The sequence below is a fragment of the Zonotrichia albicollis genome, chromosome 13 (genome assembly GCF_047830755.1).
Source record: "Zonotrichia albicollis isolate bZonAlb1 chromosome 13, bZonAlb1.hap1, whole genome shotgun sequence".
Lineage (NCBI taxonomy): Eukaryota > Metazoa > Chordata > Aves > Passeriformes > Passerellidae > Zonotrichia > Zonotrichia albicollis.
In genome coordinates this window covers 1,071,656-1,095,270 of record NC_133831.1, presented here as the reverse complement: position 1 = coordinate 1,095,270, position 23,615 = coordinate 1,071,656, and the positions used below count along the sequence as shown (strand labels likewise).

At 45.8% G+C, this 23,615-nt stretch overlaps 1 protein-coding gene across 13 annotated transcripts in view; it reads left to right on the top strand.

The window, feature by feature from the left end:
• NFAT5 (nuclear factor of activated T cells 5) overlaps positions 1-23,615 on the top strand; it is a 54,059-nt gene that overhangs the window by 23,655 nt on the left and 6,789 nt on the right. For 2 of the 13 annotated variants that reach the window (XM_074550655.1, XM_074550656.1), the window contains exons 2-13: positions 4,021-4,082; positions 4,549-4,688; positions 9,498-9,690; positions 12,816-13,006; positions 13,812-13,984; positions 16,695-16,829; positions 16,994-17,046; positions 17,654-17,786; positions 18,233-18,310; positions 19,159-19,271; positions 19,783-22,192; positions 23,000-23,249. In XM_074550655.1, the coding sequence (XP_074406756.1) occupies positions 4,549-4,688; positions 9,498-9,690; positions 12,816-13,006; positions 13,812-13,984; positions 16,695-16,829; positions 16,994-17,046; positions 17,654-17,786; positions 18,233-18,310; positions 19,159-19,271; positions 19,783-22,192; positions 23,000-23,238 (3,858 nt within the window). In that variant the 5' untranslated portion in view covers positions 4,021-4,082 and the 3' untranslated portion in view covers positions 23,239-23,249. The other 11 variants (XM_074550652.1, XM_074550653.1, XM_074550649.1 and 8 more) reach the window with 8 other exon arrangements.

Genomic DNA, 23,615 nt, shown 5'->3' with positions numbered 1-23,615 from the left:
TTTTTGACATGACATCAGTAATACAAGAAGAAGAAAAGTAGAACCCCAAGTTTGGCATGTGAGGTGTTGAAAGCAGGTTTGCAGCCACTTTGTAAGTTCTGGGTTTTACCTTTGAAACCTTTGACAACACAAAGGTTGATGGTGGAAATTCTGCAGTTTCCTTCTGGGTCTGTCCTGAAATTGTTCTTTTGTGTCCAGGGGTTCAATTGACATAAAAAATCTTACCAAGGACATGACATGTTAGATAAATCAACACATTTAATCAAAGTTATACTTCGCATATTAAGCTTATACACCACTTAATCCTCACCCTGTGGGTGAGTTTTCATTTTTGACACTTGTTTTCTGCACAGAGCGTAGAGGATACCCTGGAATGCAGGGGAAGTTCAGAAGAAAGAAATTAGTTCTTTAATGGCTTTTTGCTTGTCCTGGCCGTCCATGCACAGGTGACTGGAAAACTTGTGAAACCAAAAATATCTGCAGTTTATTTGTTTATATAATCTTAAGATTTCCAGTCTGGGAAATGACTTGCTTTTGCAATTAAAAAGCAGAGTCATCAGGACACTGTTTCTGTTTGAGGACTCGGTAATCCTTGTTGTGTTTAAGGGTATTTGAAAAGAGTGAACAAGGATTTCAGGATTGGCTCCGCAGAGGTGTTACCTAAAAAGACTCCCTTAATGCCAAGTAGTGATTTTTTTTTCTCTCTCCTGCCTTTCCAAACCTTTTTTTTAGAGGCTGAATGCCTTGTTTGACTTCACAGGAGAATAGGATATAGAAAATATGTCATTGCCTTGGTTGCTGATGCAGGAGGTAATAAATTTTCTTTGGTTTTTTGGTACTGAAAAGAAAAAGCCTGCCCTGGTTTGCTCACAGGGACACTCTTTTCTGTGTGCTCCCTTACTTTTAGTCCTTGTGCTGGACTGATTGATACAATTCTGCCTCTTTTAGGGGAGAAAAACTTGTGGCACAGGCAACAAAATCTGAATTACTTCTTCCATTTCCCTTTGATGTTACAGTGATGGCAGTGAAGAGCTTCAGGAGGTTTAGTTTCAACAGTGATCACAGTTGCTCTAACGTGGAATATTCTTTTCTCTTGTTTTTTGTTTAAAAAATGAGAAAAAACCCCACCTTGTGATGCTGATGCACATTTCATTTCTATTCCTGAGGCTGCACACTTGCCATGATGAGCTCTTGGCTTCTGTTCAGTGTCATTGCTCTGAAAAGCAAGTTTGATTTTGAGACTGTGTTAAATGAAATATATTCAGTCTTCTATTTCAAAATGTACCTACTCACTTAAAAACACATCTATGTATTTGTCATTGCACGCACTGTTAAATTGCAAACCATGAGCCACCTGTGCCCGTGCCCATTAATCTGTGTCTAAAGAAAGTAAAATAAAAGGAGTGCTCAAAGCTGGGGAAGGTGTGTGTGCTCTCACCTTGTAAAGCAACACAAGTTAAAATTACCGAATTACTTATTTTCCAAAATGCAGCATGTTCATCCAAGAAATCTCTGTTGGTGTCAGATACAAATGTCACTGGCTTTGGAATAAAATGATGGACCCAAATGGGAGCCATGTAAAGCACTGTTTATTCATTGCAGTAATGTGGTGAATTCTTATTTGATTGACCCAGTTTATTTATTAGTTCAAAGGAAGATGAGTTGGCTCAAGGCCTGCATACTCTGAGAAAACACAGACTTCACTGTTTCTTACTATTTTCATAACTTAAAATGTAACTGAAGCAATTACTAATTTTTCTAATTTATGCCTCCAGAAGTTTTTAAATCTGTGTATTTGACTGTTCCAATACAGCCAGTTTATTCAATTTGCCGTAATATTTATCATACTTTACGTATGGATAGTAATGGCATTGATTTATTATATAAGGCTAAAGAGAGGTTTTCTTGCCATTACTGTTGAATTTGGGTTTATTCCAAAATCGAATCTTACCATTGCACAGGGGCATCTCTGGTAAATGGAGGAGAGTGTAACCAATTTATAATGGACAATGTTTATTTACTTTTTAAAAGTATAAAAGCCCACATACATGTATTTATACATATAAGTGCTTTTAACTTATAGAAAAAGAATGGAGTAGAAATCGTTTTGGAGAGCAATAACGATGATATCGCCATAATGATAACATTTCACAATGCTGCACCCTAAAACAGCACTACCATCACCAGCTCTTTTAGCTTTGCGCTGAAAAGCATTTGGTTCAGTGATATATTTATTTTTTTCCCTAGGAAAGTGAGGGAAAGGTGCAGGTTTTGCATTCCTGGCCAGGAGATGCACTGAAGCCCCAGCCGAGCGCAGTGCTTGGTGTCCGTGGCCCGCGCAGAGCTGAGCCCGGAGTGTGCAAGGATTGGTGTGGTTGTGTAAATGTGCCTTTAATCTGTTGGAGGAGGATCCTGCAGCCGAAGCCCCTGCTGCCTGTTCCAAGTGTGTTCCATCAGAGATTCCATGGCCGAGTCCCTGTCCCTGCCCCGAGCTCATTGTGCCTTTGCAGCCCCAGCCCTGCAGCTCCTGCGCTCCAGGGCTCCCTGGGCACTGCTCCCTCCTGCTCCTCTGAGGTATCGATGGTGGATGGAAACCCGTCCTCTTCACCAAAACAAACATCCCAAACCCCGACTGGGCTGTCTCAACTCAAAGTGGCTGCAAATCAGCTCTAAATATTGTCACTGAAATGAATACCTAGATTTGATAGTTCTTGCCAATCCTATAAATGTTTTTGAAAGAAGCATTGAATTTTAATGCATGATATAGAAAGGAGAAATTTGCCTTTAAATTGGAATGCAAAGTGACTGAATTCTCCAATTTCAGCCACTGTATTTGCCAAAGAACAAGCTGGGAAATGGAACTGGTATCATTCAGCTGCTCCTGGTTCACTGGGAGGCTCAGGGAAGGCAGAGTAGTTTATTGATAAACTAATGACCTGTAAATTTGGCAATCTGAAGTGGTGCAAGTTTGCTTTTGCATTCATTTAGCACAGGAGAGCTGTAAGAAGCAGTAATGGTTGAAAAAGTCTTTATTATCAGTCATTGATACTCCCAGTAATTCCCAATGTAGGCAAGTTGGTTGAGTTTTACTGTTAATTAAATGTATGTATCATGACTGAATATGCTTCATTCTGTTACTTTTAAATAACTAAACCAGTATAGACTATACAGTATAGACTAACAGTCCATCAGTCTATAAATCTTTTAATTAGACTTGAGAGACTGTTGTAATATTTTGGATTTTAAAAAAATCTCAAGAAGCAAAAAGGAAAACATCATGTTCCTCTTACAACAGATTTACCTGTATGACAGCAGTTAATACCTGAACAAACATATTGGATTATTATGTATATATTTAATGCACAATTTGTTTCCAAAATTAGGTTATTTCAGTGCTTCTGGTTTGTCAGGTGTGGGTGGCAGTGCAGAAATGCAGAAAACAGGGTCTCCTCACAGAAAGCTAAAATCTGACTATAAAATTCAATTATTCCTCAGTGAGCTACAGCTGATTGAAGTAAATACAAATGTTTGAATGGCCTGCTTCCTCTGGGATATTTAATTTATGTATGCCATTGATTTGTCTTTTAAAATTCCTCAGTGGTGTTCTCCAGAAGTCTTCAGGGGTTTGGTGTAATAATTTTCATGTTTCTAAACCAAATTGAGCTCTGGGACCTCTGCAGAAGTTGTAGTCACAGTGTTGCACATCTCCTGTTTAATGTGAATTTTTCAGAGGTCTGTCCCAAGCCATCTCTGTGGAAGGGACCAATAAAGTCTGAGAGAAATTGGTCCCAGTGACTGAAGAAGTCAAATTACAGAAATTCCCAGTCCTTGGACCAGCGTGTCTCCAACACAGATATTTCATCCCTGTTCTGAACCTTCAAAATCAACAGCTCGCTCATAGTGACTGATACCAGTTCCATTTTGCCTACCAACTCAGTTGATTTTATATTTTATTTCTCATTTATGATGGAATAATCAGCAGCTCTTTTTCTCATTTATTTTCTCATATTTTTATTCCAGGATTTGCCTCTGAAGCAGGGAGTGTCTGCATTAAAAATGACCTGTAGTTCTCTGCTTCATAGGTTAGAAACTTATTTTAATATTTTGTGGCTAAGCACAGTCCCATCTTTTTCAAAAACAAAAAAAAAATTAAAAATTTCCAACGATAAATTGTTTAATTGGCATTGAATGTGGATTATAAGCACTTTGCTTTGGGGCTATTTTAGACGAAATGGCTTCTACACCAATAATTAGTCCAGCTGAGGCAATGAAAGCTCTGTTTACTCGCAGCCATTTGTACGAATTAACGTTAAGTCGTAAAGAAAAATTCGATTCCAGTGGATGGTGCTAAGACTCGTTTGGACATTTCCAAAGCATTGGCCAGGCTGTGTTGCTTTAAGCACTTCCATTCCAAAACTGAACCAAATTCCAAACATTTCTTGGGGGAAAGCAATCGGTTCCTAAATCACCTTGATCTCACTGGGACTGCTATAGCCAGCGCACGCCGCGCCACGGGTCCTGTATTTACTTGTGAATTGTACACCGCAGATGCTTCTTCAGCTCCCTCCTCTTCCTCCATGGGCGGTGCTTGCAGCTCCTTTACCACCTCTTCCAGCCCTACCATTTACTCTACCTCAGTCACCGACAGCAAGGCTATGCAAGTGGAGAGCTGCTCCGCGGCCGTGGGGGTAAGTAGCCGAGGGGTAAGTGAGCAGCAGCTTCCCGGTACCGCAGCCCCGCCGCCGGCGGCCACGCCGAAGCGCCACACTGTCCTCTACATCTCGCCACCTCCCGAGGACTTGCTGGACAACAGCCGGATGTCCTGCCAGGATGAGGGCTGTGGATTGGAGTCAGAGCAGAGCTGCAGTATGTGGATGGAGGATTCACCCTCCAACTTCAGTAACATGAGTACCAGTTCCTACAATGATAACACTGAGGTGCCACGTAAATCGCGCAAGCGCAACCCAAAGCAGAGGCCAGGGATCAAACGCCGAGATTGCGAAGAGTCCAACATGGATATCTTTGATGCCGACAGTGCCAAAGCGCCTCACTATGTCCTTTCTCAGCTCAGCACGGACAGCAAAAGCAACTCAAAAGCAGGAAATGGGTTGGTATCTGCTTTTTTTTTTTAAATTTTTTTTTTAAAAGAAAAAACATTCTATCTCCATATGTAAACCCAAACTAATAAAAGTGCCCCCGTGCCCCGGCAAATGTTCTGCTTAGGTTCTCACATAAACCCCTCCATTCTCTGCTGTCCCTGTCATGTCCTAGCCCAGGATAAGTTCTTCCTGCCCCCAGGAATTGTGGCTGTCCCTGGATCCCTGGCAGTGCCCAAGGCCAGGTTGGGCATTAGGGCTTGGAGCAACCTGGGATAGTGCAAATTGTCCCTGCCCATGGCAGAAGGTGGAACTGGATCTCTTGAAGGTCCCTTTCAACACAAACCGCTCCATGATTCTGTCATAAGTTCTCATTAGACTTGTTAATCTTTATTTAGAAGATAAAGCTAAACTCTCCTGCAGCAATTAAATGCAGCGCTGATGAGCTCATCTGTTCTTTAAGTGAAATTCCCTAAAGGCCACACAATTCCTTTTATAAAATGGCAATGAAAATGTATTTAAAAAGAAAGGCAGAGTGGAGTTGGTGCACCCTGAATGTTTTTTTGCAGGATTTTATGTGAGGATTTCAGTCTGTACACTTCACCTGCTGCTCTATTTGTCAAATAGAGATAGGGATGGGAGTAGAAGCTAATGGTTAATGTCTCATTAGGATTTCTCATCATTTAAATTATCACTTGCTTTACTTTTTTACAAAATGTTAAGACAATATGGTGAACCAGTTTTTGGTTTTTCCATGTGAATTCACTTCTGTATTTGATTTTTTCAGAAATAAATCTCTAATGCTGTTTCTCTCTGTGCTTCTGGGTCGTGTGCGTGTGTCTGCCTGGGCACGCCTGGGTGGTGGCCCCTCATCTCCCACTTCACACTGTTCACTAAATGCATTCCAGTGGCTGCTCAAAGAGGACAGTTCCATCAGTTTGCAAGAGTGTGTTGATGCATTTCTTTTTTTATTTTATTTTTTTAACTTGTTGCTTCTTTAGTACCTTTAAAGGGGTCAAATGGATAGATTTGGCTCTTTTATTTTGGGCTTTTTTGGGGGCAGGAGTGCATTTTGGTTTCACTTTTATGTCTGTGCTTGCAGTACGTTCTGACGTTCATCACAGCAACGGTGAATATTAAAATTTGACTGATGGCAAAGATGATGAACTTCTCATATCCCAAAGGGAAAGAGCCTGGAGTCTGTATTCCCAGGGTCAGTGCAGTTCCATACTTAAAATTTCACTGTGAAAAGCAGTTCTGAGAACATGTCCTGAGTGTGCTGCTGCTTCCTGGGCATGGTGGCCTCTGGCCTCGGGGTTCTCACCAGCCAAAATCAATGGTCACGAAGGGAAATATTAGTACCTGGTGGGCCCTGGGCAGCTTGGGATGAGGAAGGTGCCTCCCCCAGCTCCGAGGGACCAGGCTGGTCCTTCCAGAAGGAAAAGCTTGATGGAAAGACAAGAGCTGTGCCACTGTAAGTGATCTCAGGGAGGTTTTGTAAACCATGAAAATATATGTGAGATCTTGGTCTGAAAACAGAACAAGATCCCCCAAAACCACTGGGCTGACCAGGGAAATCCGTGGGTTCTGTGAGTGCACAGGGGGAGAAGGTGGAATATTTTTCCTTATGTGTCTCAGGCCAAACTGAACTGCAGGAAAACTCCCAAGTAACAGAACCGTCCTTGGAAATAAACCACTGGGATAAGAAGTGGCCAGGGTCTTAGAAAACTTAATTTTGCTGTTGGAATATGGAGACTTGGCCGTACAAATCTGGGTCACCGTAGTGACTGGAGTTTTTAAAGCTTCCCAGCCTGGTGGAGCTCAGCCAAGGGAGTTCATTTACTTTTGGCTTAAAGAAAAGAGCAAGGAAAACTCCTGCGCTCCGTGGTGAATGGAAATGGCATTTGCCCCTTAAGAGACAGTTGTTGTCAAAAGCCAGGAAGAGAAAGAATATATTCCTGTGGAAACTTGGAATTTGTGAAAGCCTTTTCAGAAGGGGATGAATTGGTGGTGATTCAGGGCAGACTCAGGTTCCCGTGGTCTCACTTTCACTTTCAGGTCTGCCCTGAGAGCAGGACCAGGCCAAACTCCTCAGGAGATCTGTTTGAGTAGATTCATAGCATTTGCCACTTACATTTATTCCTTTTAAGAGATAGAAGTGCTAGATTAGATGATATTTTGTCTGGTAACTGTCATGTGTGCATATGAAATGTACAAGTGTGAATACTTGCTGTATGAATTAACTGAATTAAAATGAATTCATTCATTGAAAGGATGTATTAAGTGATTCATCCTGTATTTTGAGGACAAAGACCACTTAGAAGTTCTGGTGAAGGGTTTAAATTGCCTCCAGGTTTGGCTAGTTGTCTGAAAATAATGATGAAGTTTCTAGAGAAAAGACCAAAATAATTGTGAGGAGCATCTCTCTGCATAAATATGATCATGATAAAATATGAATATGCTGACAGTTAAGGTAGTTGGGATTTAAGGGTATAGTTCTGGACAGGTCAGTGTTAATGTCATTGCTGAAACGTGGCACTGAGAGTGGTAAAGGTGAATTTCGTTTTGATGGCCAGCTCTCCAACATCTCCCTTCAAAATTCACCTGTATCCCAGTCTGCCCAGTGACCACACTGAGCAGAGTAATCAGGACTGCTTGGCAGGAAGATAGTTTTATTGTAAGATGGTATTAATATTATTTTGCAGGGTTTTATGCTAGTGTTTATCCGGTTCCTCCCTCTGCTGGGTGTTGGTTGAGGATAAGTATTGGAGGCAGCCAGGGCTGAGGCTGGGCTGTCCACAGTGAAGTGCTTGACCTTCATGGACAGAAAATGGGAATGGAAGTCATCCAAAGCACCAACTCTCTCTGTTTTAACCCTTTTTTATGTGTGGTGAAAGATTTTGGAAGGCTTAATGAGAATAAGAGTGTGACAAATAGGATGCGTTGCATTAGGCAGAGAGCGATGGTTTTAGACTAAAAGAGGGTTGATTTAGTGTAGGTCAGAGGAGGAAGTTTTTTACAAGAAGGGTGGGCAGGCCCTGGCACAGGTGCCCAGAGCAGCTGTGGATCCCTGGCAGTGCCCAAGGCCAGGCTGGACACTGGGACACCCTGGGACAGTGGGAGGTGTCCCTGCCATGGCAGGGGTGGCACTGGGTGATCTCTAAAGGTCTCTCCCAACCCACCCTGTGCTGTGATTCCGTGGCTTTAGGGCTGTGAGATGTGAGGGGCAAAGTGCCCGAGCATTCCTGGGCAGGGCTGGAGTGAAGGGCTGCTCTGTGCCCAGCCAGAGCTCGAGGAAGGGGCTGCATCGTGTTTGTCAGGTGTAGGTGAGAAGCTCAGGGAGAGCCTCATGCAGTGGCAAAGCTCCCAGGGAACAATTTTGAAAAAAAAAAATTTTCCTTTTTTGAGAAGGAAAAAAATCCTGGATAGATTACTTCAATAACTTGCACGTTGAAACGGGATTTGTTTTTTAAGCAATCCACACTTGTTATTTAAAACTGCTTTCTTCCCAGGCATTAGCTGTTAGAAACCATGTTTTGCTAGGAAGAAAGAATATGACATTTGCATGAATCATGGAGCCCTTTCCCTGCCTGCATCATGTACTGTGGCACATTCACATTTCCTAGTGGGAAAGGAGTTTCTCGGTCTTCAGGTTCGTTACCAAATCCTGGTGTGAGCAGGATCAAGGGTTATTTCCCATTGTGCTCTAAAGGGAACACAAAGTGGCTCATGTGCTGCTAGACTTGGGAGGGCTCCTTCATCCTGGTTTTAATTATGGAACTGAGAACAAGCCACTACATCCTATGGAACCCACCTGGAAAGAAAGGCCTTGTGCATACACTGATTTAACATTGGTGCAATTATGCCAGAGCTTTAACAAGAACTAATTGGGTTTTGGCATGAACTGGTCACTCTGTTTAGACAGCAGTTGGAGCTGGAGTTTGCATGGATGTACAGGTTGAGGTGGAGACAGGCATGAGGCTATTTTCCTGTTTAAAGAAGTGTCATTTAACCTTAAATCCATCCAGTGTGTGTGTACGTGTGTGTTTGTCACAGCAGCAAAGCAGCTTGTTCAGGCTGTGTCATAGACTCTGAAAAAGCAGGTTATGAACCGCCTTCTGTTCGTTAACATCGTTTAATGCTAATTGCTTTTCCCTTCCTTTATGTTTGCTCTCTGAAAAGCAGTTCCCATGTGCTCTGGATGGAGGAGGCAGGGAAGCACCGTTCCTCTTCCTCCTGCAGGTCTCCTCTGGCAGAAAGAATTCCAAAGTTTGCTCCCAACTGCAAATCTTCCACCAGTTAATACGCACTCTTTGCCTTTGTAGCTTTGCTGTGATTTGGAGTGTTTTTACCGGGGAGCTGCTTCTCACATCTTCTCGATGGTGTGTTTTGACTTCTCAGAGCACCAGAGAACCAGAAGGGAGCTGGAGGGAAGAAGACCCCAATGTTGTGTGGTCAGTACCCGACCAAGAGTGAGGGGAAGGAGCTGAAGATCATGGTGCAGCCGGAGACCCAGCACAGGGCTCGGTACCTGACCGAGGGCAGCCGGGGCTCCGTCAAGGACCGGACGCAGCAGGGCTTTCCCACCGTCAAGGTAGGCTGGCCAGGGCACTCCTGCCTGCCCAGGGTGGGCTCTGCAGTGCTCAGGGGCAGGCTGGGCTGCAGGGGATCTCTTCCTGCAGCTCACGAGTCCTGCTGGCACCGCAGAGTTACAGCAGCAGGGAAGCTGCATGGCAAGGCAGGGATTTAAAGTCTGGGATGCACGTCCTGTTAGGCTGCAGTTCCATGGGCTGGGCGAATGCAGAGACATTCCATACCTACCAAATAGGTAGAGATAGGAAATGCTCTGAGCATTCAGAGATAGTGAAATGCTCTGAGCATCACAGAGATAGTGAAATGCTCTGAGCATCACAGAGATAGTGAAATGCTCTGGCTGTTTGATGGCTGGTGACAGTGGGGCAGCATTGTCCAGTGGTAGTAAAGGCATAAAAACAGTTTTAATTAAAAAAAAAATTGTAAAGGGGATGTTTGGGTTTTGTTGTAATTTTTTTTTTTCAATTGCTTGGTGTTTTTTGCTCTTGTTGTTAATTCAGCAGTATCTGAGTTGCTGTGTACAGTGACTTTCAAGTGAGTCATGGAGCTCTCACTGAGGTGTGTTTTACAGTCCGTACTGCTCAGTGTGTTTAGCGTGGTACAGGTGGAGCTGGATGTGGATTAGAACTGGAGAATGGGGGCAAGGAATGAGGCAGCATTTATGTGCACACTTGACAGTTGCAGCCTGTTTACTCTATGGACTTTGATGCTTAAATTCGGGTGCTGGAGGCCTCTTGCTCTGAGGAGAAGCACAAGGAGGTTGGAAGGAGATGTTTGACATTTCTGTCCTCCAGGGACTGCACATGAATGCACAGAGTGGGAATTTCCAAGTCTTGTATCTTTCCAGTGTAGCTTGGGGAAAGCAGTTGGAGAACTTGAGGGCTTGGGAAGGTTTCCTGATGGGAATGGTAGAGAGGCTTACGAGGAGCAAGGCTTAGGGTGGCAAACAGAAGAACTGAAGTTAAATATACTCCCACATGATTTTGAGAGTCACCACTCTGGCACCATGGCAGATGGCACACTGGGCACACTGGGAGGAGTGTGGCAAGCAGGTTGAGTGAGTAGACAGATAGGTTTGTTATCATATAGATAGAGTGAAAGACATTTTATTATTTTTTCTTAGTTATGTCACTTTGAGAAAGCAGCAAAGCAGTTCTCAACCCAAACTAACTTACCAGGTCCACAAGGAGATGTTTGTGACACAGCCCTAAAATTTGTGCTGACTGCTGCTGAGAGAATACAGAAGTAGGCTTATCTTCAAAGTCCTGTTCAGCAGTGTTAGGAACACCAGCAGCCCTTCACTCAGTCTTCCTGAGTAATGCAGAACTCCAGTAAAGTTTCATAAGAAAAGAATCCATTCATATCGGCCTGTTGCTATGGGGATTTAGTGCTCATTTATGTGGATTTTCTTAATGGGCCTTTGTTCATCTGAATTTCCTTTTAACTCCTTTCCCAGTTACCCTCTAGCACCCATCAGTGAAAATTCTCTTTGGAAGAGTCTCATGTTACTGAATTCCTGGAAGTTCCAGTTTGCTTTACCAGTAGGCAGAGGAGTTCATACCCTGCAGATAAAACTCTGCCAGGGCTGCACAGACAAATGAGTCAGTGAATCTTCAGGAAATCTGAGCTAGTGGGAAAAAAATACATTACAGACAAGGGAGTTTTTTGTTTAGTTTGTGGGGTTTCAAGGTGGGGAGGAGCAGTGTAAAGATGTTGGTGCTCAGCAGAGATGGGGCTTGGGGGCGGCTGCGGTGTGTGGCCCTGACACAGGCCGGGGAGGGAAGCAGGTTCAGTGGCCATTTAAATAAAACTGATCCTGGTGACTTACAACACTCAGTGTGCAACATTAAATTTGTATAACCAAGCCTGAATCAAGGGTTGAGCCCTTTGTTGTAGGCTGTGCCCTTGGTTCCCGTGTGGATGCCCGTGCTGGGCCACCTCCAGAGATGTTGGGGCTCTGCTCATCTGCGACAGTCACGTTTGCTGTTTGCTCCTCTTGGACATGAGCACACAAGGATCTTACCAGTATTTGCTGGTTTATTTATTTTTTTCTTGATTCAAACTTGCTACAAACTTCAGAATTACATTTTTTAGTGTGTCAGGGAATAATCCCCCAAGAGATTCTGCAGAGGATTCTGCTCTCGTTTGCATCTCCTCACTACTGAACCTGGAGCTCAGCACTGTCACTCGGAAATCCTTGAGCAGCAAATGTGTCTCAGTGGAAACAATAAAATACTCATTTTATCTCCTAGAATGCTCTGGCAAGGAATTTCCATCTCTGGCCTGTGAATTTGGCAACAATCTAATGTTTTTTTCACTTGGAGTATTTTTCTTAACTATTTCCTAAAAAGAAGAATTTCCTTTGTAATGCAATGTCCAAGTTTACTTCAGGATTTCTTTTACCTCAGAGTATTTTTAGTCTGTGGCACCAGTGGGATCCCACTAATAAAAAAACATTAAGAGGCCACAAACCATTTCATGCCAGGGTGTTGAAGTTACAGAAATGAATGTATTTTTTGCTGAAATGTTCTGGGATAAATTTGGTTTGCACATGGGGTTGCAGGAGGATGTTAAAATGTCTGACCTGCTCTTATTTATGAAGCATTTCAGTGAATCCTGACATTGTTACCTTTTAAATAGGAGATGTCAGGTTAGGATTTTTAATTTTTATTTTGATGTCTGAAGGAAAGCTGGGCCTATGCAGTTGGATGGTTGCACCATTCAATCACCCATTTCTCCCTCTGCTTCCCTTTCATCCCGTTCTGACTCCTTCAGGGGTTTTGCAACTATTGGAAAATTCTAATCTGGTTTCACGAGGGTTTCAGAATGTGTCTGGCATGAAGGTGGGGTCCTGGAATGCACAAATTGAGCAGCAAAACCTCTTCACCTCTGGAATCAGCCCAGGAAATGTTCTCCTTCTTGGCTGGCTGGTGGATGTAGAGGCTGGGGGGAAGGGGGAATAGTCCCAGTTGGGATGGGAATGGGAGGCTGTGGGAGACACGAGAGTCACAGCTGGGATGGTTGTGTCTGAAGGCAGGCAGCACTGAGGCTGCTTTGGAAGCCAGCTGTGAATGATAACAACTAAAGCAGAGGTTCCCGTGCTAACTGCCCCGCTGGGTGTTGCAGCTGGAAGGCCACAACGAGCCCGTGGTGCTGCAGGTGTTCGTGGGCAATGACTCGGGGCGCGTGAAACCGCACGGCTTCTACCAGGCCTGCCGGGTGACGGGCAGGAACACCACGCCCTGCAAGGAGGTGGACATCGAGGGCACCACCGTCATCGAGGTGGGGCTGGACCCGAGCAACAACATGACCCTGGCGTGAGTAGCTCCTGCAGGAGTGTTTGCCTTTGCCAGCTGGGGTTTGGGAGCTGATTTCCTCTGTTGGATGGGTTACAGTTGGAGTCTGAACATCTCGGCGCTCTCCTCCCTCTGCTCCTCGGCTCTTGCTGGTAATTCAGTGTACTCACAGCAGGTAGCAGGTGGTCCCTGTGCTTTTGGGACACAGAACCCAAAATCCTGGGTAAATTGCAGTATTCTTCTTTTTAACACATCAGGCTGTGTTTGCTGCTGCTGTTCTTGGTTTTTTTTGGCTGTTTTTTGCTTTAAATCATTTTGCATGGAGCCTGTCTGAAAGCCACCACTGCATCACTCACCTGGCCCTGTACATCTCCCCTAGGACCACACTTAAGGGAGGACTTATCTGTCACTTCCAAGTCCCACTGAACATAAATAATATGACTACAGTAAGTTTTCTTCTACTCCTGCTTTCTTTAAGTGAATGCAGAATATTTTGAAGCAATAATCCTGCAAACACAGATCTCGCCCTGGGGATGGAAGAATGAAGAGCTGTGATTCTAAATTGAATGCTTACCAGAATTATATTGCACTTTCTGTTTTATTCATGCTTTCATATGCCTTTCTGCCATGATTCATCATCCAAATTAGGCAGGGTTGAATGAAAACTTGAAAAAGGTCATAGATTTCATGTAAATAAAAAGAAATCTAATAACGTTTCCATAATTACCTCAAGGCTTTTGACTTTGGCTTATGAAACTACTTGAGAGACTGGTAAAGCTGCTGAACTTACTAAACTGTGGGATTGTGCTCTGTTTTGTGTTGTTAGGGTGGATTGTGTGGGAATCCTGAAGCTGAGGAACGCTGATGTGGAAGCCAGGATAGGGATTGCGGGCTCCAAGAAGAAGAGCACCCGCGCCCGGCTCGTCTTTCGCGTCAACATCACGCGCAAGGACGGCTCCACGCTGACCCTGCAGACGCCCTCCTCCCCAATTCTGTGCAGTGAGTGCCACACCACGGGGCTGAGGGTGTGATCTCAGTATGGAACGGGTGTCAGGCACTGGCAGGGGCTGCCCAGGCAGGTCTGGAGTCCCCAGCCCTGGAGGTGGCACTGAGTGCTCTGGGCTGGGGTCAGGCACAGCTTGGGCTGCATGGTCTCCAACCTAAATGATGCTGGGATTCTGTCAAAATACCTTGGGGAGTAAAAAAACAGCCCTGTGTTAATCTGTGGTAATTTCAGATTTGCTGTAGCGGAAATCAAGTGGATTGATTTTTATTTGTGGTGGGGTAATAGTTAAAATTATTGTTCAGTATTGAAAAATAGTGATACAATTCCTGATCTTCAGTTCAATGAATTTTTGCCTCGTAAGATTTCACTGGTTTTGTCATTGTTGCTTTGAGAAATGATGGTTAGTCCTTTGAGTCTCTTCTGTATTGTCACATTTGTGCCTCAGCTTTCAGTGCTAGCCAGGACTTGCAGTAAGTCAGCAGGCCTGGCTCTCCCAGCTGTGGTCCTTGCGTGGGCCAGAGGCTGAATCTGTTCTGGTTCAGTGCAGGAACAAAACTTTTTATAGCTCTTTATTAAACTGCTCTGTTTAGCACGAGCACAGATGGCTGCCTTGGCTGGGGAGGTTCCACTGACCAGCAGGGAAAAGGGGATTGTGGAATCATGGAATGGTTTGGGCTGGAAGGGCCCTTAAAGCTCATCTGTTCCACCTCTTGTCTTGATGAGTGAGATGGAGAGCTTTGTCTGTGCATGGAGAGAGTAGAGAAGCTCCTGGGCACGTGTATTGTGCTTTTTCCATGGTATAAAAAGGATTTTTTGGGGTTATTTTTTAGAAGTACAGTCATCTTCACAGCTCCATTCCAGTCAGTAGACCATGGTGGTATTTCACAGTAATGGAGTATCTGATAGTAATTTTCAGATTTAAGATAAAACCATTTTCTATAAAATCTCAAAACCATTCCTGTATGTCTTTTGTTTGTAACTTTCTGGTTAAAGATAAAATTATTTTACCCATCGAAGAAGAGGGAGTGAAAGTCGCCTGATGTTTTCTTTAACAGTCCAAAACTTGCTGTTGTGAGTGGAAGCTGAGAGTCTGAGATGAAGCATTTAGAGACTGATTTTAAAATAGGCTGTTGAGCTAAAAAAAGCTGTATTTGATGCAAAGAGTAAATTGGTTTGATTTTTGGCAGGCTGGGGTTTGGTCACTTGCTAAGAAAATATTCTCAATTGTGTAAGTTGCTAAGAGATTGCGCAGGAATTCTACAGAGTCTCCACTGCTGGAAGTCTTAGATCACAGAAACAAAATCCTCTGGTCAGAATTGTGTCTTTGGGGAGTGTGTGAATAAACTGATGATGGTGTGAAGGTTGGGAGGGGAATTCCTGAGGCTCCTTCCAGGACTCTGCTTCTGTCTTAACTCACGCCAGAGCCACAGGGACTTGCAGTACATCTTGGCCAAGCAAATAGTGCTGGCACATGGCTACTGGCTGATCAAAATGGCATGAAGTGTGTTGTTTATTGAATATAAATCATCTCCTCAGACACATTACACTGGGTTAGTTTGCTACATAAACCGTACTACAGGTATGTAATGTACCTTCGCAACAGGGTTTGCTTTTACACTCACCAGAGCCTGTTCACACTGTTTTATAATGCTCCTGAAACCTTAGAGAAGGCATTAAGGAGCTGCAGGCTCTTTATTTGAGGGCTGTGTTTTAAATAGGCTTTGTTAACTTGTTAGCAAACCTAAATCCAGTTACTCTTTTCATGTGCCTTGAGCATATTCAGTCGTTGCGTAACGGTTGCCTGGGAACCTGCAGCCAGAGTTGTAGAAAAATCCTTTCTGAAAGGTCATTAAATAATTTGGAGTGGTACAGGATGTATGTTCTGCTGTGTAGTAAGCCCAGAGAATATTGTTATTAAACACTCAAAGTGGGCCAGGCAAGTGCAGAAACACGAGTCTGGGTGTGAGCCCTGGGGAGGTGTGTGAGGAGAAAAGGTGGTTGAGGAACCTTTGTTAGAAACCAGAATTATTCTATATTGAACATGTCAAAACACGTTATTTTAAAATGTATCTCTGTTTAAATTGTCTACTCATTTAGCACATTTGCATTTAGCTCATTTGGCACACGTGGTCCTATTTGATGTAAGGTTTAAGAAGAGTAGGAATGGTTTGCAGCAGTGGCAGTTTGTGATAAGAATGGTATAAATCATCATCTGGACCTCTGGCACAGGGGCATCCAGGGATGTGTATCTGTAAAATCACATCCTCTTGGCTTGTTTATTTGATTCAAATTGCTAAAATTCCCAACTCCAGAGATGTGAGTCCTGCAAGGGTTTGGAGGGGACCTTGAAGCTCATCCCATTGCACCCCTGCCAGGGGACACCAGGTTGCTCCAAGCCCTGGGTTAGTTCTTGCACCAGGCAGAAAACTGTGGCATATAAAAAATCTGTGCAAAGCCCCCCAGGGAACAGGGGAATCACTCCTCCTGCTCTTTTCCAGAGCAGAACAAGTGATTATTGTGATTTCTGTGAGCTCATTACATTTGGTGATAGAATGGTTATGTTCTGAAGAGTTTGTCATGAAAGGCATGATAAAGAAATAAGCTCAGGAGTTTTAGTTGTTCCTTCATTACCCTGTAAGTAAAAGTGGTTTGGTTTGGATGTTGATGTTCCCTTGATTCCAGACTCTGTTTTTTCCCTTGCAGCTCAGCCAGCAGGAGTCCCAGAGATCCTAAAGAAAAGTCTCCACAGCTGTTCAGTGAAGGGTGAAGAGGAAGTTTTTCTGATTGGCAAGAACTTCCTAAAGGGAACAAAAGTGATTTTCCAAGAGAATGTTTCCGGTTAGTGTGAAAGCAGGGCTGGCTTGGGGTGCTGAGCAGAGCCTGGGGTTGGGATTCACTGCTGGGTAAAGCTCAGTCAGGGAGAGCAAACTGAGGAGCAAAGGCACTGAAACAAATTGCTCTGTAGGATGTGCACTAACCCAGGCTTTTTAATTTTCATTTAGATGAGAATTCTTGGAAGGCAGAAGCTGAAATTGACATGGAATTATTTCATCAGGTATTATTTTAATGTATTACTTTTATTATTACTACTATTGTCACTACTACTACTATTATTATCGTTATATTTTTAATTTAAAAAATACACTGACTGTTTCCAAAGAAAAATTAATCAAGCCTTTCTCTCTTTTTGTGCATTTCTAGGAATAATAATATTTTTTTTCACGTAAGGTCTGAGTCCGGTGGAATATAATTTGGCTTTTACACCACTGAAATTGTTCAGTGTCTAATGAGAGCTTGGGTCCCACAGTGGGTTTGCTGAGCAGGTCTTTGCCCTTACATGCAATGAAATCAAAAGTTCTAATTCAGTTTTCCATGGAAGGAGATTGTGTGTACAGCATAGTCTTTATAACTGGCTGAGTTTTGTTCCACTTTGAAATGTTTAATGGAATATTTAATCTTTTTGACACAATAAGTGTCTTTATGGACTGTTTGGCTGCAAATGGTGTCAGGGAAGTGCCATCAAGGGCAGTATCCCACATGTGCATTGCCCCCAGTGCCCTGGGCCTTTATTTATGGCATTTTATCAGCCTATTTCTGTCTTTTGGTGCAAGTAAGGAGAATTAAGATCGGTAGTAAGAAAATGCGATCCTTTTGCTTTGCAGAATCACCTTATTGTGAAGGTGCCACCATATCACGACCAGCAAATCACCTCAGCTGTCTCGGTGGGGATTTACGTGGTGACCAACGCTGGCAGATCTCACGACGTGCAGCCCTTCACCTACACTCCAGAGCCAGGTGTGTGCAGCCCTGGGGGAGCAAAGTGCATCTTCCCAAACCCCCTGTCCATAATAAAATCTAAACACGTCGCTTTTCTCATTTCTGTGCCAAATATCTCAAATTCCAGCTGTCTTGTGACAGCTCTTGTGTAGCAGCATCCATTTCTAGTTTAAGGATCAAAATGAAGCTGAGCAGGATAAAAAAATCAACATATCCCATACAATGCACCAAATAACCAAGAAATCCCAGCAGGCTTTATCCTGAGGAAAGCTGCAATTTGCCCACTTCATGTATTTCAGTTTATTTATTTATCTGTATCACAATAGACAGTGCAAAGGTTTGTGTGGGTTTCAAAGAACTGAATTTCTTTAAGCTATAAGGAATTGTTTTGGTGTGCTTTGTGTTTTTTTGGCTTGTTTGCTGATTTAACGTAAGGAAGTTCTCAATGTGTTTTGTCTCGGCAGCTGGGACTCTGAATGTTAATGTGAAGAAGGAAATCTCCAGCCCAGCCCAACATTGTTCTTTTGAAGAGGCTATAAAAGGTACTAAATTGATTCTTATCAGTGTTCTTAATAATTTAACTATGAATTCCTACCCAGATTTGGTGAAATGAATCAGACATCCTGTGATAAGTCTGTGCTTATAAAATCTGACCCTATTCTTACAGGGAGGTTTGTTTTCTGACTCTGAAACTTTTACTTTATAACAAAATTCCTATCAGTATATTTTAGTACAAGCTAATATGGAACAAAAAAAAGGCAAAAAAATAAGACTTTTTTTTTTTAAATTCATGCATCAGGCTCTGCAGTCTAATCTTTATTTATTCTGTTTGCAAGTGAAGAATAAAAAACCAGCCTAGGATTGCAGATAATACAAAGAATTAGAAACTGTGTAGTGTTAATTTAAGCAAATATATAAACTGATACACAGGGTAAGCCTGACATCCATCTGATTTAGTGTGGAGCTTAACTGAGGGAAGATCCCAAGTGCTCCAGGAGAACAGCTGCTGCTCCTTGGAACACAACGTGCTGTTGCTGTTCCTTCATGTCCTCAGCTGATTTATGCAGTAAATCTGAATTTACCCTCTCATGGGGGTTTCTGTGTCAGCTCCTCATTGATGCTTCATTCCTGTACCTGTTCTGCTCCAGGCTGACTCTGAACCAGAGGTCAGAGAATTTTGTTTGCTGTATGCACTTGGTGTGTTCTGTCCTTCCTCACTCTGTACACATGTGCAGAAATTTTACTGCCACCTTACTGAAAGGTTTAAATTTGCTCAGGGTGTGGAGATCTGCTGCTTTACATTGAAGAGTAATTCTGTAATTTACTTAAAGGGAGTTCTGGAATGGTTTTACCATTGCCCCTCTTGTTGTGGTTTTGTTTGTGGCTGCAGCAGTGAAGGCCACGGGCTGCAACCTGGAGAAGGTGAACATTCTTCCTAGTGCCTTGATAACTCCACTCATGCCAAGCAGTATGATCAAGAACGAAGATGTGGCTCCAATGGAAGTAAGTGCACAAAAATGCTCTCCCCCTGTGTTCCAAGGTGAGTCTGGGGGAGCTGAGCACAGCAGCTTTCAGACTCTGAGGTGCTCCTTTAGCACTGGACAAGAGGAATAGACAGGGAAAGTGCCATCCATGTGCAGGATCAGTCTGGGCAAAGCACAATCACGGAGCATGAGTGAAACACACAGTTTGCTTTAATAACTCACCTGGTTCCTGCCCCAGACAGATTGATGGGTTAGTGACCCTGTGATGGGATTTTTACCCCGTGACACAGAGCTGGTAAATTACTGTAAGAATATTCTTTTAATCAATTCTTAGCATTGCTTTCATTAAGTTGTGCCATGATTCCATCCTTGAAGTAGCGTTTGCGCTGCTGATCATTTGTTTGCTGGTTTGGGTGTGTCTGGGTTCCACATCTCACATCTCTCTCTGATCTTCCCTGGACATGGGGGATTTTGGGAAATTGTATTTCCATCACCCCAGTAAGTTTGTAAATTACCAAATCTCTTTTCAGGCTTCGAATGTGGTTGGACCAACTCAGCAAACATTGGAAAACAGCATGTCCGGCATATCAACTTCTGCTTCCCATTTACCTTCTGAAGGCGAAAACCAGCAGCAGCTGCAGCCCAAGGTGTTCAACGCGGAGCCCCTGAGCACCATCCAGCCGCAGGACATTTCGCAGCCGGGCAGCATTCTGCAGAGCAGCGATGCCCTGCTGCAGCAGGCGGCGCAGTTCCCGGGCAGGGAGGCGCAGCCCCGCGAGGTGCTGCAGTCGGACGGCACCGTGGTGGCTCTGTCCCAGCTGGCCGAGGCCTCGCAGCAGCAGCCGCAGCCCACGCTGGCGGAGCCGGCCCAGGCCCTGCAGCAGCAGATCTCCTCGAGCATCTTCTCGTCGGCCAGCGGCGTCAGTCAGCTCCAGAACACCATCCAGCAGCTCCAGGCTGGGAACTTCCCCACCAACACCGCCACGGGCAGCAGCAGGAACGTCGACTTGGTGCAGCAGGTTCTGGAAGCTCAGCAGCAGTTATCTTCCGTTCTGTTTTCGGGCTCAGACAGCAGCGAGGATGTCCAGGATCAGCTGAACGCAGACATCTTTCAGCAGGTCAGCCAGATACAGAGCAGCGTGAACCCCGGGATGTTTTCCTCCTCGGACACAGCTGTCCATTCCAGAGCAGAGAACCTTTTGCCTGGCCGAGCTGAGAGCGTCCACCCGCAGCCCGAGGGTGCCCTGTCCAGCCAGCAGCAGCAGCAGCAGCAGCAGCAGGCCATGGAGACCTCGGCAGCCATGGTGATGGGCATGCAGCAGAACATGTGCCAGGCGGCCACGCAGATGCAGTCGGAGCTGTTCTCGTCCAGCACGGCGGGGAACGGGGCCCTGCAGCAGTCCCCGGTGTACCAGCAGGCGTCGCACATGATGGGCGGCCTGTCCGGCAGCGAGGACATGCAGATGCAGTGCGAGCTGTTCTCCTCGTCCCCGGGCGTGGCTGGCGGCGAGGCGGCCGCCCCCGCGCAGCAGCCCGTGTCCAGCAGCGGGGCTGCCATGTTCCAGCCCAGCAGCGCTGCGGAGGGAGAGGAGGCCTCGGGCCAGGGCAAACAGATGCAGAGCTCTGTGTTCCAGACCATGGTTCAGATGCAGCACGGCGGGGAAAGTCAGTCCCAGGTTAATCTCTTCTCGTCTACCAAGACCATGATGAGTGTCCAGGCCAGTGGGACTCAGCAGCAGGGCGGGGCTCTGTTCCAGCAAGGTGGAGAAATGATGTCCATTCAGTCGGGAAGCTTCATCCAGCAGTCCCCACACTCGCAAGCTCAGCTTTTCCACTCTCAGAACCCTATTGGTGACACTCAGAATATATCCCAGGAAACGCAAGGATCCCTTTTTCATAGCTCAAATTCCATTGTCCACAACCAGACCAACACTAATTCCTCTGACCAACTGCAGCCCCCCATGTTCCACTCACAGAATGCCATGGGTGTCTTGCAGAGCTCCTCGGTGCCTCAAGACCAGCAGTCTGCCAACATGTTCCTTTCCCAGAGTTCCATGAGCAACCCTGCCACTCAGGAGGAGCAGATGTCGTTCTTCACAAGCCCAAACCCCATTTCTCCTCTTCAGACAGCAACAAACACTGAACAGCAGACTTCTTTCCAGCAGCAGACGCAGATCTCTCATATGCAGAGCTCCATGCTTCCCCAGGAGCAGCCCCAGGCTCAGCCAGCTCAGCAGGGTTTGTTTCAGTCCCAGGTGTCCTTGGGCTCCATCCAGTCCAGCTCCATCCCTCAGAACCAACAAGGAGCCATCTTCCAGCCTCAGCATTCGATTGTTGCCATCCAGAGCAGCCCTCCCTCTCAGGAGCAGCAGCAGCAGCAGCAGCAGAACATGATGTTCAGCAATCAAAATGCAATGAGTACAATGGCCCCCCAAAAGCAGAACATGATTTTCAATCCAAACCAAAACCCAGTCACCAATCAGGAGCAACAAGGCCAGTCCATTTTTCATCCACAGTCCAACATGGCCTCGATGAATCAGGAGCAGCAGCCCATGCAATTCCAGAGTCAGACCACAGTGTCTTCTCTCCAGAATCCTGGCTCCAGCCAGGCTGAAGCACAGCAGCCAGCCATCTTCCATAACTCGCCCCAGATTCAGCTGGTCCAAGGGTCCCCAAGTTCTCAAGAGCAGCAAGTCACCCTGTTCATCTCGTCAGCTTCCATGTCTGCCCTGCAGAACAGCATGAGCCAGCCGGAGCTGCAGCAGTCCCCCATGTACTCCTCCCAGAACAGCATGGCAGGAATGCCAGGAACTGCTTCTCCTCCCCAGCAGCAGGCTCCTCTGTTCCACAACACGGCGGGAGGGGCCATCAACCAGCTGCAGAACTCCCCTGCCTCGTCCCAGCAGACCTCGGGGATATTCCTGTTCGGCATCCAGAACAGTAAGTGACAGTGCCCCGTGCTGGGCTTGCATGGGAGAGCTGCCATAGAAACAGGGAATGCTTTGGGTGGGAAGGGACCTCAAAGCCCTGCCATGGCAGGGACACCTCCCACTGTCCCAGGCTGCTCCAAGCCCAGTGTCCAGCCTGGCCTTGGGCACTGCCAGGGATCCAGGGGCAGCCACAGCTGCTCTGGGCACCTGTGCCAGGGCCTGCCCACCCTCACAGGGAAGAGTTTCTCACTAACATCTAATCTAGGAATGATTCTGCCTCTCCTAAGAGAGCATTTCTGGGGCTGTTTTTGATTTCCACAATATATGTGTTGCCTCTCTTCACGTTGCTGAAGGAAAGCGAGGATTTTAGAAGCTGTAGAGCCCGGAGAAGTGTCTGTTAAAGTGTCCTTAGCTGTACAAACCTGCACTTTGCCTTGTCTCCTCTCTGGACCCAGCCTCCATGGCTGGTTCTGTGGGATGCAGAGCCTTTCTCTGTGTGCAGAGCTCTGTGGGTGCCTGTGAGCCCCAGCAGTGAGGGGTGCAGGTGTTGCCCACACCAGGCTGTAGCAGTGTGTGAGCAGTGAGAGGTGCAGGTGTTGCTCACACCAGGCTGTAGCAGCTGTCCCAGCAGTGAGGGGTGCAGGTGTTGCTCACACCAGGCTGTAGAAGCCATGTGAGCAGTGAGGGGTGCAGGTGTTGCCCACACCAGGCTGTCGCAGCCGTCCCAGGGTGGGTGCCCAGCTGGTGGCGGTGGGCCGTGGCTTTGCTGTGGGCACTCTGGCCCGTGCCAGGACACTGAGCTGTCCCTTTTCCCCAGACTGCGGGCAGCTGCTGCCCCCCGGGCCGGCGGCGCTGCCGGAGGAGCTGATGGCCATGGGGCAGCCGGGGCAGGCGCAGGGCGAGGCGCAGCCCCCCGTGCCCGCCCTGCTGCCCCAGCCCCTGCCCGAGACCCCCCCGCTGCCCCCGGCCATGGCCGCCAACCAGAACATGGAGAAGATCGACGACCTGCTCGTGTCCTTGCAGAACCAGGGCAACAACATGGCTGGCTCCTTCTAACGAGGCAAGTGGTGAGTTTGGCTCTCTGGGTTGTTTGCAGGGGCTCTGTTCGGTGCATTTACACCTTGCGGTGTGTGACCGTGCTTTAAGAGTTCAGCCAAAGCACCAGTGAGGCTGGATTGCTGGATTAAGACTAAAATACCAGAATGAAGGTATTAAAACCAGTCAGCGGTCAGAAGTTGTATGAAACAGTTGAGACTGTGTCTTGTTCATTTTTCCTACGTTTTGTCATCTGCCGTGAGAGTCGGGTTCTTTGTTAGGGAGGAGAGTGGATCACTGGCAGCTTGGCAGATCAAAACCTTATGAAACATGACTGTGGTTAAAAAACTTGAGACTTGCTGAGTAAATGACACCTCAAGTTTGAACTGTTTTTGAAC